General features: G+C 46.5%; 1 protein-coding gene across 4 annotated transcripts in view; it reads left to right on the forward strand.

Annotated features, from left to right (window-relative positions):
* The window catches only part of radil2a (Ras association and DIL domains 2a), a 48064-nt gene that overhangs the window by 13403 nt on the left and 19943 nt on the right, over positions 1-14718 (forward strand). For 3 of the 4 annotated variants that reach the window (XM_056287575.1, XM_056287573.1, XM_056287574.1), the window contains exons 6-10: positions 1461-1498; positions 3867-4045; positions 4736-4848; positions 10404-10623; positions 12064-12236. In XM_056287575.1, the coding sequence (XP_056143550.1) occupies positions 1461-1498; positions 3867-4045; positions 4736-4848; positions 10404-10623; positions 12064-12236 (723 nt within the window). The remainder of the gene's footprint in view (positions 1-1460; positions 1499-3866; positions 4046-4735; positions 4849-10403; positions 10624-12063; positions 12237-14718) is intronic. The other variant, XM_056287576.1, reaches the window with a different exon arrangement.

Here is a 14718-nt window from a genome sequence, read left to right on the forward strand (position 1 = left end):
CATCCTAGGCCCTGGGCAGGTGAATCAAAGAGCACACAACAACCAAATTACAAAGACAGCATATGTAAAACCGTGGGAGGAGAAAAACAATTACAACACAATGAGTCTAACTAATCCTTTGCATTAAAATGCGTATGATTTTGTTATACTTGACGTGTGATGCATTTCTAACATTGCAGAAAGGACTCTCTCGGCACCGTTTCTAGTTTTCCCTCTTCGCATTTAACAGCTTCAGTCCACAAGATTACTGGATATCACTTGTTCACATACCACCGATATGGTCATGAGCTCTGGGGTAGTGACCGAAAGGGTGAGATCGTAGATACAAGCGGCTGAAATGAGTTTCCTCTGTAGGGTGTCTGGGCTCAGCCTTGGAGATAGGGTGAGGAGCTCGGACATCTGGAGGGAGCTCGGAGTAGAGCCGCTGCTCCTTCATGTCGAAAGGAGCCAGTTGAGGTGGTTTGGGCATCTGATTAGGATGCCTCCTGGGCGCCTCCCTTTGGAGGCTTCCCGGGCACGGCCAACTGGGAGGAGACCCCGGGGTAGACCCAGAACTCGCTGGAGGGACTACACGTCCGATCTGGCCTGGGAACCGCCTTGGGATCCCCCAGGAGGAGCTGGAGGGCGTTGCTGAGGAGAGGGACGTCTGGAGTGCCCTACTTAGCTTGCTGCCACCGCGACCCGACCCCGGAGAAGCGGCTGATGAGATGAGATGAGAAGAGATTTGTTCACATATAACATAACAGTGTCTCTTTCTTTTTCTTTTTTTTTTTTTGGATTTCCCCCCTTTTTTTCTCCCCAATTGTACCCAGTCAATTACCCCACTTTTCCGAGCCGTGTTGGTCGCTGCTCCGCCCCCTCTGCCGATCCAGGAAGGGCTGCAGACTACCACATGCCTCCTCCGAAACATGTGGCGTCGCCAGCCACTTCTTTTCACCTGACAGTGAGGAGTTTCTCCAGGGGGACGTAGCGCATGGAAGGCTCACGCTATTCCCCCCAGTTCCCCCTCCCCTCGAACAGGCGCCCCGACCGACCAGAGGAGGCGCTGGTGCAGCGACCAGGACACACACCCACAGACACGGCTAATTGTGTCTGTAGGGACGCCCGACCAAGCCGGAGGTAACACGGGGATTCGAACCGGCGATCCCCGTGTTGGTAGGCAACGGAATAGAATGCCGCGCTACCCGGACACCGAGCCGATTAATTTCTGATACAACTTTTCCAGGAATGTTGACCCCGGCCCGGGTTCACGCATGAGCCCGGAAGACCGTAAGGGTCATCTTTTGTGCCGGGGGATCTCGAATAAACCAGGTGGTTATCCGTGTGCTCGACATCATAATCCCCAAACAGAAAGGAATGTAATCGAAGGTGTCATCGGAGCTGAATTTCATTCGTGTAGGGAGGCCGAGGTTTGCCGGGTCTGAAATGGATATTTTCCTTATCTGTGTCCTCCCCTGCAGGAGAAGACAAAAGCACTCGCCGCTCTCCAGCCAGAAATGTGAGTACAGCCTCTCCGACCGCAGCCGTTTTCAGCACGTCCCACAAACGCACGACAATTATCTGTGAAAAACCAACGAGCCACTGATTACATATGACACCTGACACCGCCGGCTCTGCCGTCTAAACGCGACAAGGCTCGATTTCACTTCCACGTTCTGCCCGACCCGGTGGGAAAACAGAACCAGCCGTACTGACATGTTGAGATTGAGATTGCCCACACACAGCATGTCTGCAGGACATGAACAAAGAAAGAAAACCGGCGGGGAAAGAGTCGAGATCACAGTACCCACTTCAAAGTTGGTTATCCAATTAGAATGAATGTAACCGGAGGAAAATACAGTATAACGGGATAAGAGTTTCGCGTTGCGTAAAGTTATTAAAGTGGAATGAGCTGCGACTCGGAGCCCTCGCACACGGTCGCACAATCAAAGCATTTTCTTCTTTTTAGAAGTCTGCATTAAACGGTAGAAAAAACCCACATGAACCTTTGTGGACCTTCGGAGCTTTGAGGAGAAGTCAGATGGGTCGACGGATGGGTGAATTATCACCAGATGTTGTTTTTTTTGGTCTTTTCCTTCCTCTCACATGGGATGATGCACATGACTGTGCGTCTCAGTGCTTCTCACCAAAAGGTGTCGACTGAAATGTTTAAAACGCAGCTCCTGGCGCGGTAGACCTCATGAGATAGAGTATACAGCACAATATACCAGTGTGTGCTTTCACATTTTGGTCGTGATTTATAACGATTAGCTGTAAATGGGGATTCATGAATAATGGAAATAAATGGTTAGCCCTTCTGGTGTGTCTGGGTCAAAAACTGACCCATAACAGGGTTTCGCAGCGGAGGAAAAGACTCGAAATGATCTTTTTTTCAACCCGGAATTTGATAACTTTTCCTAGAGTGACCCCAACATTAGAAAAAGGGAACAATTGTGTTTGTTCATATTTCCGTGAAAGCTGTACACCACTAGGGTTACTGACCCTAAGACAAAAACTGCTTTCTGCACATTTCTACTGCTTTCTTAGGCTAAACAAGTGATGTCTCTTGCTAAAAAGTTAATTTTTACACCTATGCAGTACCTTAAGCAATAATAGTAATAATAAACATCTACTTTAGTAAAGAAAACAAGTATGACAGGTGTGTTGTAATAAAAATGAGGGGTGTCCACTGATTAAATGCAGTCTATCTGCACTGTGAAGAGGGAAAACCCAGGTAGTCACACAGTTTGTGATGAATGACAGGTTGTTCCTTCGTGCAAAATAGATTTGGGGGTTAAAATTAAATTAAGTTGCTTAAATTTAGAGGTTTAATGAAGGCGGGTCATAAATGACCCTTAAGTCAAGGGCGGTATACAGAATGTGTGGACAACACAAGTGTTAAGTAGGGCTGGGCGATAATATTTTCCTTTTTATTGTCTTTCAATAGTATTGTATCGGGATGAAATTCAGACGTCGTCATAATGTAATAAACAATTATTATAGTCAAATTATAATTTATAAATTAAATTATAACTTAATTAAAATTGATTAGAATTAATTATAATGTAATTAAAATTAAATTCATTATAATTTAATTATAAATTAAATATTGTAATATAATTAAATTATAATTTATAGATTAAATTGTAATTGTCAGTATTGGCATTATTTTTATTATATTTTATTTATTATTATATTTTACTATATTAATTATTATCGTTATTATTTTTATTGTTATTTTATTATGTTTTATTCTATTTTTATTATCATTATTGGCAATCATTTCATTATTGGCGCTGGGAAAACGAGGTGGAAATGATCCCATTGTGCTGCAGAGGTCCTCTATTATATATTTTCGGCATCATCATTTACAAAAAAATACATAGAATCAGAATCAACTTTATCGGCCAAGTGTGCTTATGCATACAAGGAATTTGATTAGATCATTTATTTTTGTCGTTACAAAATATGTTTATAAGGGAGTGTGGTTTTTCTATGTACTATATTTCATCAATGTAGAAGGTTTGTTGAGGAAACATGTTGGGTTTCATCCCGCGGGGCTGAGATAACTGCTTTACCATATAGCTAGCATACGGTGCAAAGCATTTGGATGCTTTGCATGGCATGTCACATAGGCTGAAATTATTCAAGACAAAAAAAAATCTCATAAATTTTGTATTTCTTGATCTGAAATGAGACATCTGGCCCAAAACAACAGTGTGCATGCAGTGGTTTAATTAAGCATTAACACACGAGAGGCCAGTTGCATGGGCCAACAATGCCCGTAGCCGTGGGATATTGCACAAAATTGTCAATATGGGAAAAAAAATCCATATCTTGAGATAAAATCGATTGTTGGCCCAGCCATAATTGTCCCCAATCTGTAGGAGCCCCGGTGATGGACAGCCGCCGGAGGCCGAGCAGCTTCACCTGCTCAGCATGGAGGAGCTGATCCCCGGTCTGCAGCCGCTGGTGCTGTGGATGGCCAACGCCATTGAACTGCTGCACTTCATCCAACATGAGGTGCCTCAGCTGTTACCGTGGAGACAGGACCAGGACAGGGAAGGTAGGCTCCTGTCTCACATCATAATGATGATGATAACGAACATAAACGTGCTATAAAGATGAACTTGCCTTGCTTTGCTTTACATTAGAAAGAAGCAGATGGATTAAAACAAGCGCAAAATCAAAACTGAGTCTGCAACTCCATGAGTTTGATTCCCGAAGGAGAAATTGGGATGCGTACAATATTTACAAAGTTTAAAGTAATCTAGTGCGAAGGTAAAACGATGAAAAGCTGTAGTAAAAAAAAAAGCAAACGTTTAAAAAGATGTGTTTTAAGCCGTCGTTTGAAGATACCGAATGAACTGAACTCCCTGGTATCTACTGGTAGCATATGACCCACCGGCTGAAGAAAAGATCAGGAACCATTAGAAGAATATTGATGGTTTCCAATAGAGGACACCATCAAAAACATCAGGGTTTAGTATGTTTTTGGGACAAGGATCCAGTGGTTTTAATGGTTTTCATGAGAAACCATTAACCTGATCCTGATGGTCCCCTATGCAGCACAACATGCGCTGATGGTTTCCATTAGAAATACCAATACAGACCATTACATACCATCAACGACCATTACGATTCTCAGTAGAACCATTAAAACCATCAGAAAATGCTGTAATGGTTTTTATGTCTATTTTTAGTACGGACATTTCGGGGTGTAGTTTATACGTGTGTTTTCTGTGTTGTCTGGTAGGCCTGTTGGACTCCGAGATGCTCTCCACCCGGACAGCCTGTGAGGAAGCCATGACGGTCCTAGAGGAAGTCATCATGTTTGCTTTCCAGCAGTCCGTCTACTACCTGACCAAGGTTGGCTCAGTAGAATGGCCTTTTTTTTAACACACACATTGCATATACACTCAACACACACACACACACACACACACACACGTCAAGATACCTCACGTACACTAATGTGCACAAGCTTTGTGCAGGTCAGCTCGACTTTGCAGGTCTCCGAAAGCAGCTGAAAAATAGCGTTTCCAATGCTTGAGCACTCCTACTGGTTAAAGAAGGAAGTGTTCTGCTGGGCAAACGTGAAACTGACATCTACTCCAGAGACATTCTCTCAGAAACCACATGATTAGACCGACTGAGCCAACATTACCTAACCCTAACCCTAAACTTAGCCACTATCAAACCCTTAACTTCCTAATCTTGATACTGAACTTAATCACCACTTAACCTTGACCGTACACTTAATTTCTGTAGCTACACTTGCCACTCCTTAATAGTCATCCACCATGACAGTTAATGAGGGGAAATGACCGCTCCCTTTACAACCTATGAGCCAGTGAGCATTATGGGTCATTTCCTGCAGACCCAATCGGCTGTTCGACTGTTCCAAACTGTCTGTTTGGTCATTTTGGAGGTCGATCATGTTGGTTTAAAGGCAAAAATTCATCTTTTGGGGGCATCCGGGTGGCGTAGCAGTCTATTTCCAGTGCCTACCAACAAGGGGCTCGCCGGTTCGAATCCCTGTGTTACTTCCGGCTTGGTCAGGCGTCCCTACAGACACAATTGGCGACTCCACATTTATTGGAGGAGGCATGTGGTAGTCTGCAGCCCTCCCCGGATCGGCAGAGGGGGGTGGAGAAGCGACCGGGACGGCTTGGGGGGGAAAAAAGGGTAATGGGCCAAGTACAACTGGGGGGAAAAAGGGGGGAAAATCCCCCCCCCCCAAAAAATTGTCATTTGGACAACATGTGAACCAGGACACGGTGGCTGCGTGAACCCTAGTTTCTGTTTTCAGTAAGCACACTGCAGACAAGAGAGGAAAAACAATAACCCGATGGAAACTCCCATTCAGGAAAGGCCTGCGAGATAGCGAGCGGGCCGTGTTTTCCACTGGAATACAAACAGAACAAATCTTGCCGCCCAAGAGTGCAGCTGTTTCTGTCCAGTAACAACAGCAGAATCTTTGATTTGATGAGAAACACCAGGAATCAGATCTGTGCAAGGCTTTTTTTTTTAATAATAATTGCTTAATTGCAGCCATGTGGGTTTCACACACACTGGGAAAGTGGTGCACATGCACATCACAAAATGATCCCTATATAACCATTTTAATAAGCCCGGTTAAGACGATCCCGGTCTAGAAGTACGGCAGTTTCCTATGCTACGCACTTGTTAGAGGTTATAAGGCTTCACCGGGGCTTGTTCACCGTCACACCACAGCTAACAGTTAGAGGAAGTGAGGGAAGGAAGAAGGAAGTAGGTCTATATTGTTATGAGTCCTCGCCGAAACAATATTTTGTCCCCTGAGCCTGAGATTGGACCTTAGTGTTATAAGAAGATCCTCAAACTAGTGCTGGGCAACATGGAAAATGTCAATATCGCGATAATTATTATTATTATTATCATGATGATCAAAGGGAATTTTACATAAAATTGATATATATATATATATATACTATATATATCATATCTGCACAGATATAAAAAATACCCCATTTAAGAATCCAACTGCGGTTCATCACATTCAACTACTTGTTAATATAAAATGAAATATCAAACCAAAACTAGTTTTCAAATAATACAGGGAGTATTGTTTGATTTCAGACCCCATTTTGTGAGAAACTTTATGTAAGAAATTGTCATTGTCGTTAATTCAGACGACAAAAATGGTTTGTGCCGTCATATTACAGTATCCGAATCTGATCCCAATACAATCATTTATGAAAAACGATAAGCGGTAATATTGAATTAGTGCCCAGCCCTGCTTAGAGGAAGAAAATAAAACCCTCAATGGCTCATTCTGCGCGTCTGTCTCACGCCATGACACTCAAAACTGATGACGCTGATCAAGGGTCTCGTCCCAGCTTTATTTACAGCCGTAAATAAAATCCTAAAATAAATTCCAAGGACCGTGTGGTGGCTGCAGGCGCATCAGCCGCTCCATGTAAAAAGCAGGCGTCCTCCCATTATGCGGCTCCAGGATCGACCTCAACGCCCACCTGAGGACCCAGAGGGAGGACGGTCATACTTGACCCCGAGTGACCACCGATGATGGTGATACAGCGGTACCATTTCATCTGCGACTCATTTCTGTTTAAAGGGGGGGGGGGAATCACAACTTTCAACATTTTCCCTCTGTATAAACAACACTCCGTTGGCGGCCATAGTGCTGAGCAGTCTTCTGCACGTCTCTGAAACACCGTCGAGAAGCGTCCGGGTTCGACGTCAGCAGCAGACAGCGTGCGACTATCGCCTGCCACTCACAGCGGTGTAAGAAAACGCAAATAACAACGCTTCGGTGCACAGCTGTATCGAGAATTATCATTCGCATTTTTCGTACGCATGATGAAGCCTATTGGAAAAGCAGGAAGTCAGCGTTTCACATACACAGACTGTCCGCCGGTGCATTACGACTGCGTTTCAGACACACAGAAGACCGTTGTCATCCCTTCCACATAGATAGATAGATACAGATGGTGTATTATATAGGTCAAGGGTTGGTAAGAGTGTTATGGGGGGGGGAGGGGGGGTATCTCTAGTCTGGCACAGAGCCAGTGACCAATAGCAGATCTGATCAGCAGTCTGTTTCCTGCAGCAGAGGAAGCTGTCACCAGAGACACACCCGAGAGAAAAAAGGGAAGCGGGAGGTAAAGATGTCATTCTCCCGGTTTCCTGTGATAAACACGTGAATTTCTCCCATGCTCGAGCGCCCCCTCCGTCGCGCCCGCGAGGTCCTCTTCTTCCGAGAGGCCGAGTCCAGAGTGACTCGTTTCGCCCGTCTCCGGCGTCTTTCCCCCCTCCCCCAAATCGTCCCGGGTAACTCGGCCGGCACCTGCAGTTCCGCCGAGCCCGACCAGCAATCTGTCAAGTGAGCCGTGGCGAGAGGAATGCAAGGTTATTGTGATTTAACAGCCAGGTTTTTATGGTCGCTCTCTCTCCCCCAGAATATCTGAGGTCATTCCCTTAGTCACGGTGTGTGGTTGTGTGTGTGTGTGTGTGTGTTTACCTACCGGGTGATGTCATGGCCGTGAAACAATGGGAGAGCTGTGTAAGGCTAAGTGATAAGAACAGGAGCTGTGTGAGAACTGACGATGAGGTGTTTCAGTAAAAAAAAGTGCTTAGAGCCCAAAGAATTAGATGTCATGCGCCTTTTGTGGCTTTTTGTCTTTTAGAGATTCCTGCCCTTTGTCGCTTCAGGAAGTCCTTGTTTAAGGGCGACAGGATGTTCAGCCGCAACGGTCCGTTCGGAGTTTCGCGGGCGTCCGAGCGGCATTCTTGTGCGCTTAGCGCCGGGCGTAGCGTGCATGCATTTTGTGCAGTCAGGAGACGTAAGGGGGGGAAAAGATGGGATAAAATCAGTGGCGGCTGGTGCTAAAAAATTTGGGGGGGGGGGCCCAGTTTACCTTGGCGCAGCACACCCGACAGCCGCTTTAATGTCCACACAGTCACAAATGTAGCCTACAGATTTTATCGGGGTTCGTAGACGGGGGATGATTGACAGTCGTGGTGGTGGGTGTGGACATGATTGACAGCCGCAAGAATTGTCCAATCACATTAGATCAAAACGCATTAGAGCAATACCAACTCGCTGCCAATAGAAGTGGGAGCGTCTGGGGAAAATCTGAAGAAACCGATCAGACGGCAGCCTCGGGTCGCCTGGCTCGCCACAAGTTCGAGGGCTTATATAAGGTGTCGTTCGGCCGGCGCCCCTCACCCAGGAAGTATATGTATTCAGACAGGAACCAACCAAACGCCACCTGGAACCAATATTTACTGGCGGCTGACAGGCGCTCACAGACTGAAAAACACCTTTATGTCATAATTATTTGCATTATACAACTAAATTATATGTAACATGTTTAAGTAGATTTTCATCTCTTGATATTTGAAGGGCGGCGCCCTGTACTGGCCAGTCACCACTGGATAAAATAACTTTATTTTCCCAAAGAGAACGTAGTAGCCAGGTCAATTATACAATAATATACTAAAAAGCACTCCTATTATTATGATTATTATACCTAAATTTTAATTATACTTATAAATTATGCTAATATGCTAAAGTATTATACTAATGTACTATACCACTATCATACTACTAATAATATAGTAATACTCATACTTTACTGCTATTACACAAATATGCTACACTATACAATACTATACTGCATTGTGGTTCACTATGTTTATGTTACTCAGCAGGACATTCAAATATTCACCTTATATTCACGTTTAAGACCTAACTACCGTTTATCTCTGCGACACAAAGGATCCAAAGTACTTGTGTTTGGTAGCAGTAGTAGTACTTGTTGTTAGCATTTCATTGTCATTTAGCAAACTCGTGCCTGTGAGTATTTCATGTGTATCAATAAGTAGTGACTCCTCATACCAGCCGTGATTCTCATTTAAGATAAACTTGGGGCGTCCGGGTGGCGTGGTGGTCTAATCCGTTGCCTACCAACACAGGGATCTCCGGTTCGAATCCCCGTGTTGCCTCCGGCTTGGTCGGGCGTCCCTACAGACACAACTGGCCGTGTCTGCGGGTGGGAAGCTGGATGTGGGTATGTGTCCTGGTCACTGCACTAGCGCCTCCTCTGGTCGGGCGGGGCGCCTGTTCAGGGGGATAAGGGGGGGGATAGTGTGATCCTCCCACGCGCTACGTCCCCCTGGTGAAACTCCTCACTGTCAGGTGAAAAGAAGCAGCTGGCGACTCCACATGTATGAGAGGAGGCATGTGGTAGTCTGCAGCCCTCCCCGGATCAGCAGAGGGGGCGGAGCAGTGACCGGGACGGCTCAGAAGAGTGGGGTAATTGGCCAAATACAATTGGGGAGAAAAAGAGGAGAAATTTAAAAAAAAGAAAAAAGAAACTTGCGTCGCCTCACAGCGTGACCATTCGACAGTTGCTCAACAGAAATGGTGCATATAAATATATATATATATATATATATATATTATGATATTTCTTTTTCCAATGTTGCACACATCTGCACTATGTTTTGCTATGACATAACCGCATATCAAATAATTTGCCTGAGGAGCCTGAGCAGCTATTGTCAAAAGTGCTATAAAATCAAACAGAGATTATCCTTATCGACGGCGTTATCAGCGTTGGACGTTTTCCAAGTCCAGAGAGTCTAAAGGCTCATAGACTGCCCCCTTGAATGATTTTTTTTCCCCCGTAGCCCAATCTCACATGGAAATAAATGTGTTGTTTGTGAAGCAGATAAGCATAGGCATGTGCCTCTCATTGTGCCATTGTTTTAGAGCAATGAGAGGAGTGCTGATAAAAACTCCTTATCAGTGGTGTTCTTACTGCTTCACAGATCGTCTCCATCTTTACAGCACGTCTCAATTCATCCCGGTCAGCAGCCCTTGAAGCAGCTTAACTAAAATCCCCCTCTTTCTGCAGAGCATGTATTCGGCGCTGCCGGGCCTGCTGGACGGGAACCCGTTCTCGGAGAGCGGTCAGCTGCGAGTGCCTGACGGGGTCACCGGCATCCTGGAGGTGCTGAAGGAGGCTTTGAAACTCCTGAACGCCTTTCAGGTGCACCCAGACATCTCCTTGCAGCTGTGTGCCTACCTGTTCTTCTTCACCAACGCGTCGCTCTTCAATGCCCTCATGGAGAGAGGTGAGACGGCGGCCTGGGGGGTCCACAATGCACAGAGACGGCGGCCTGGGGGGTCCAGAATGCACAGTCCCTAAAAGAGAGAGTAAAAAAAATAAAGCACCGACTAATTTGAAAATATTTTGGGGCTCACATGGTCATGAAAAACGTGGAAAAGTTGACAAATTTGCAAGTACAATTTCAAGGTCCTGGAAAGGTCATGGAAAATAAGAATGTTGGGAAAGTTTTGGAAAAGTCATTAAAGATAAAAAGTAACAGACGGTGGAACCGTTGCAACGAGTTTTGAAAATGTATGTTGGGCGTCCGGGTAGCGTGGCGGTCTGTTCCGTTGCCTACCAACACGGGGATCGCCGGGTCGAATCCCCGTGTTACCTCCGGCTTGGTCGGGCATCCCTACAGACACAATTGGCCGTGTCTGCGGGTGGGAAGTCGGATGTGGGTATTTGTCCTGGTCGCTGCACTGGCGCCTCCTCTGGTCAGTCGGGGTGCCCCGCCCCCCCCCCGGACCGGCAAAGAGGGGGTGGAGCAGCGACCAGGGCTGCTCAAAAAGAGCGAGGTAATTGGCCAGATACAATTGGGGAGAAAAAGGGGGGAAATTGAAAAAAAGAAAATGTATGTTGTGTTTTTGTGTGCATGCAACATGTCCCAGTAGCTAACATGTGCCTCTTGCTGGCTAGCCTTCCTATCAGTTAGCTAGCTAGCTTGTCAACAGTATACCGGGCAAGTGCAGTTTCACCAGTCAGTGGCTTCAAACGGCCGAGTACAAAATATGGCCTGCAAAGTCATGGAAAATCCATTGAAAACCATTAGTAAAAAAGTATATGAACTCTGTATATTACAAACTCTTCTTGGTGTCCGGGTAGCGTAGCGGTCTATTGCGTTGCCTACCAACACAGGGATCTCCGGTTCGAATCCCCGTGTTATCTCCGGCTTGGTCAGGCATCCCTACAGACACAATTGGCCGTGGCTGCAGGTGGGAAGCCGGATGTGGGTATGTATCCTGGTTGCTGCACTAGCGCCTCCTCTGGTCGGTCAGGGCACCTGTTCAGGGGGGAGGGGTAACTGGGGGGGAATATCGTGATGCTCCCACGCGCTACGTCCCCCTGGTGAAACTCCTCACTGTCAGGTGAAAAGAAGTGGCTGGCGGCTCCACATGTATCGGAGGAGGCATGTGGTAGTCTGCAGCCCTCCCCGGATCGGCAGATGGGGTGGAGCAGCGACCGGGATGGCTTGGAAGAGTGGGGTAATTGGCCAAATACAATTGGGGAGAAAAAGAGGGGAAATTAAAAAAACAAAGCTCATCTCTACAGTTTCTGTTTGAGAGCATTAGTGAGGATGTAATGTGAAGCAGCTACCTCGCCACTGAATAGGCAAACTCAGCGAGAGTGAATATGTACTGTATGTATGGGAATTAATGCAATTTATTGCTTTTCTTTCGGTTAGGGTCTGGCGGTGGCTTCTACATGTGGTCCAAGGGGGTCCAGATCAGGGCCAACCTTGACCTGCTGATGGACTGGATTCAGAGCATTGGTCTGGGTGACCTGGCCACCGAGTTCTTCCAGAAGCTCTCTGCTGCCGTCAACCTGCTGGCCACACCCAAAGAAACCCTCTTGCAGGTCAGAGGACATTCTCTTCTGCTTTCCTGTTTGTCCTACCATGGATGGTTGGGGCAGCATGGCATTGTCTTAAAGACCTTTTGTGCAACAAGTCCCATTTCGTTTGCCGAACGTACTCGTGCCGGAAAATGCAAAATATAGGGCACCTTTATTTTTTCAACGCTTGCGGGCAAGTGACAAGCCCATCACACCGTCCTTATCTGTCCTACTTTTCAAAGGAATTTGGCATCAAGTACTGTAGATATGAAGTGTATTCATGGTGACAAAGCTGAAATCCTATTTAAACTGATGTCAGCCTTGTAAAATGTGTGCTCAGCCGCTCATGTGACCTCATGCGGTTTATCAAAACAAAAGCGAGGACATAAAGAGTGTATATCATTAACCGCCCTGTGCCCTCTGTGCGAGTTTACATCTCTTAAGCTGAGATGAGGAAAATGGCACCCAACCTATATTTAATGCATCCATCACAAAGCAAGACACACAGGTTTATATTGGATATTAAGAGTGCCCAGCTTGTGCACTGTAGTGGTAGCTTTCCTACTTAATGTTTAATCCCTCCTTAAGCACACTATTCTCTTAAGTTTCCCATTGGAAGAAGAGCTTGTTTATTCTTTGTTTCCCAGAGGGAAGTTGAGCTCTTCGCTTGGCTAGCAGTAAAACCCATTGAGGTATCCGGGGCCACAAAAAGAAACTGCGTTATAAACCGGCCAGGTACGGCAGAGATGTAACAATGGTCACACAAACACATCGTGTTTCGTTCTCTGGTTTATGAGACTTGGAGAAATATTAACAAGGAACTTGTGTGGTCATGGGCACCTCATAAAAGGTAGATAGATGGCTTTACCAAGATTGTAGTCATGTGCCACTGTTTATAGTGTCTTCTTATTCGAACGTGGACTACCACACTAAACACAAGGCGTGTTGGTACACCCCCTGCCCCCACAGTACACTTAAAGCACCCATGAGATGTCACCTTTTCTACCTGGATTTTATTTGCATCTGTTTAACACTAGGCTCTAGAAATTCACAGAAAAACATTTTGTGTTATTTTTGTGTGTCGGTGAGAATGTTTTTCTCATCCTGGCATGCAATAAGTTTCTGGCGACATCGACCCCACACTTGCAGACATACACTAACAAAAGTCTTCCAGCACCTGGGGCCTCCAGGTAGCGTAGCGGTCTATTCCGTTGTCTGCCAACACGGGGATCGCCGGTTCGAATCCTCGCGTTACCTCCAGCTTAGTTGGGTGTCCCTACAGACACAGTTGGCCGGGCCTGTGGGTGGGAAGCTGGGTATGTGTACTGGTCACTGCACTAGCGCCTCCTCTGGTCAGTCAGAGCACCTGTTTGGGGAGAGGGGGACCTGGGGGGAATAGCATGATCCTCCCATGTGCTACGTCCCCCGGTGAAACTCCTAGAAGCGGCTGGCGACGCCACATTTATCGGAGAAGACACGTGGTAGTCTGCAGCCCTTTCCGGATCGGCAGAGGTGGAGCAGCGACTGGGACGGCTCGGAAGAGTGGCGTAGTTGGCCGGATACAATTGGGGAGAAAAAGGCGGAGACCAGCACCCAATTGAAACTAGGCAGTTGCATATTGGCATCTTTGTTCTTCTAAATATAAGCTGTGATTGGCTGTCAAATAAATTTCCCGCCTCTCTCAGCAGTCCCAACCGACGGTCCCGTTTCATTCGGATATAAGACTTCAAATTGTCGCAGCGTTTGTGGTGCTGCAAATGTTTCATGGGAATCTTTCATAGACAAAGCGGAGCGGTTGCAGAAAATGGCTTTGCCTTAGCTCGGCGTGCTAATTCCCCGTCTCATCCTATAAATGGGAGCATACGGGAAGGGCTTAGAAATCCTTTCGCTCCGAGAAGTTGGAGGTTTTTTTTCATTGTCCTTTAAGAGCACTTAACTGGATATATCGAGGTTGGTGAGACCTTCAGAATGTATTAGAGTTGGTGAGCCTTGGTGTGATCTTGCTGAACAATATATAATTTCAAAAACAATATTGCAACATGCACATATGCAAAATCATCAATACAAAGGATGCAGTTTGAGGCAAATTGGGCCCATCAGTCACGTTAGGCTGAAACTCATATTGCTCGTTAGAGATTGAAATCTAGCCGGGACTGCTTCCCCCGCCCCCGCTTCCAGTGTGGGAAGATGGCGGCGCAAATTCACATTTGCAGCGGTCTCGCCCAGTACCGGTGTGGGGAGACGGCGGTGCGAGTTCACGTTTGTGGCGGCCTCACCCGGTACCGTCCATGCAGTGTCTTTGTCCACATCTGCGTCTAAGTTTGTCTTCAATTGATGGCTCGGAGAGCTGGCGCTGGATCAGCTGGGAGAGCCTGGTCTGTGGGCCCAGGGACCACGGCCCTGCCTGGAGCGGTGCCCAAAGAGGTAACACCGAGGGCGGTCTGACCGGATGCAGAAGCGGGGCAGGCTAAGCTAACCGCTAGCGCATGCAGACCGGCAGCTCCGA

This window comes from Lampris incognitus, chromosome 10 (genome assembly GCF_029633865.1).
Source record: "Lampris incognitus isolate fLamInc1 chromosome 10, fLamInc1.hap2, whole genome shotgun sequence".
NCBI classification, from domain to species: Eukaryota; Metazoa; Chordata; class Actinopteri; order Lampriformes; family Lampridae; genus Lampris; species Lampris incognitus.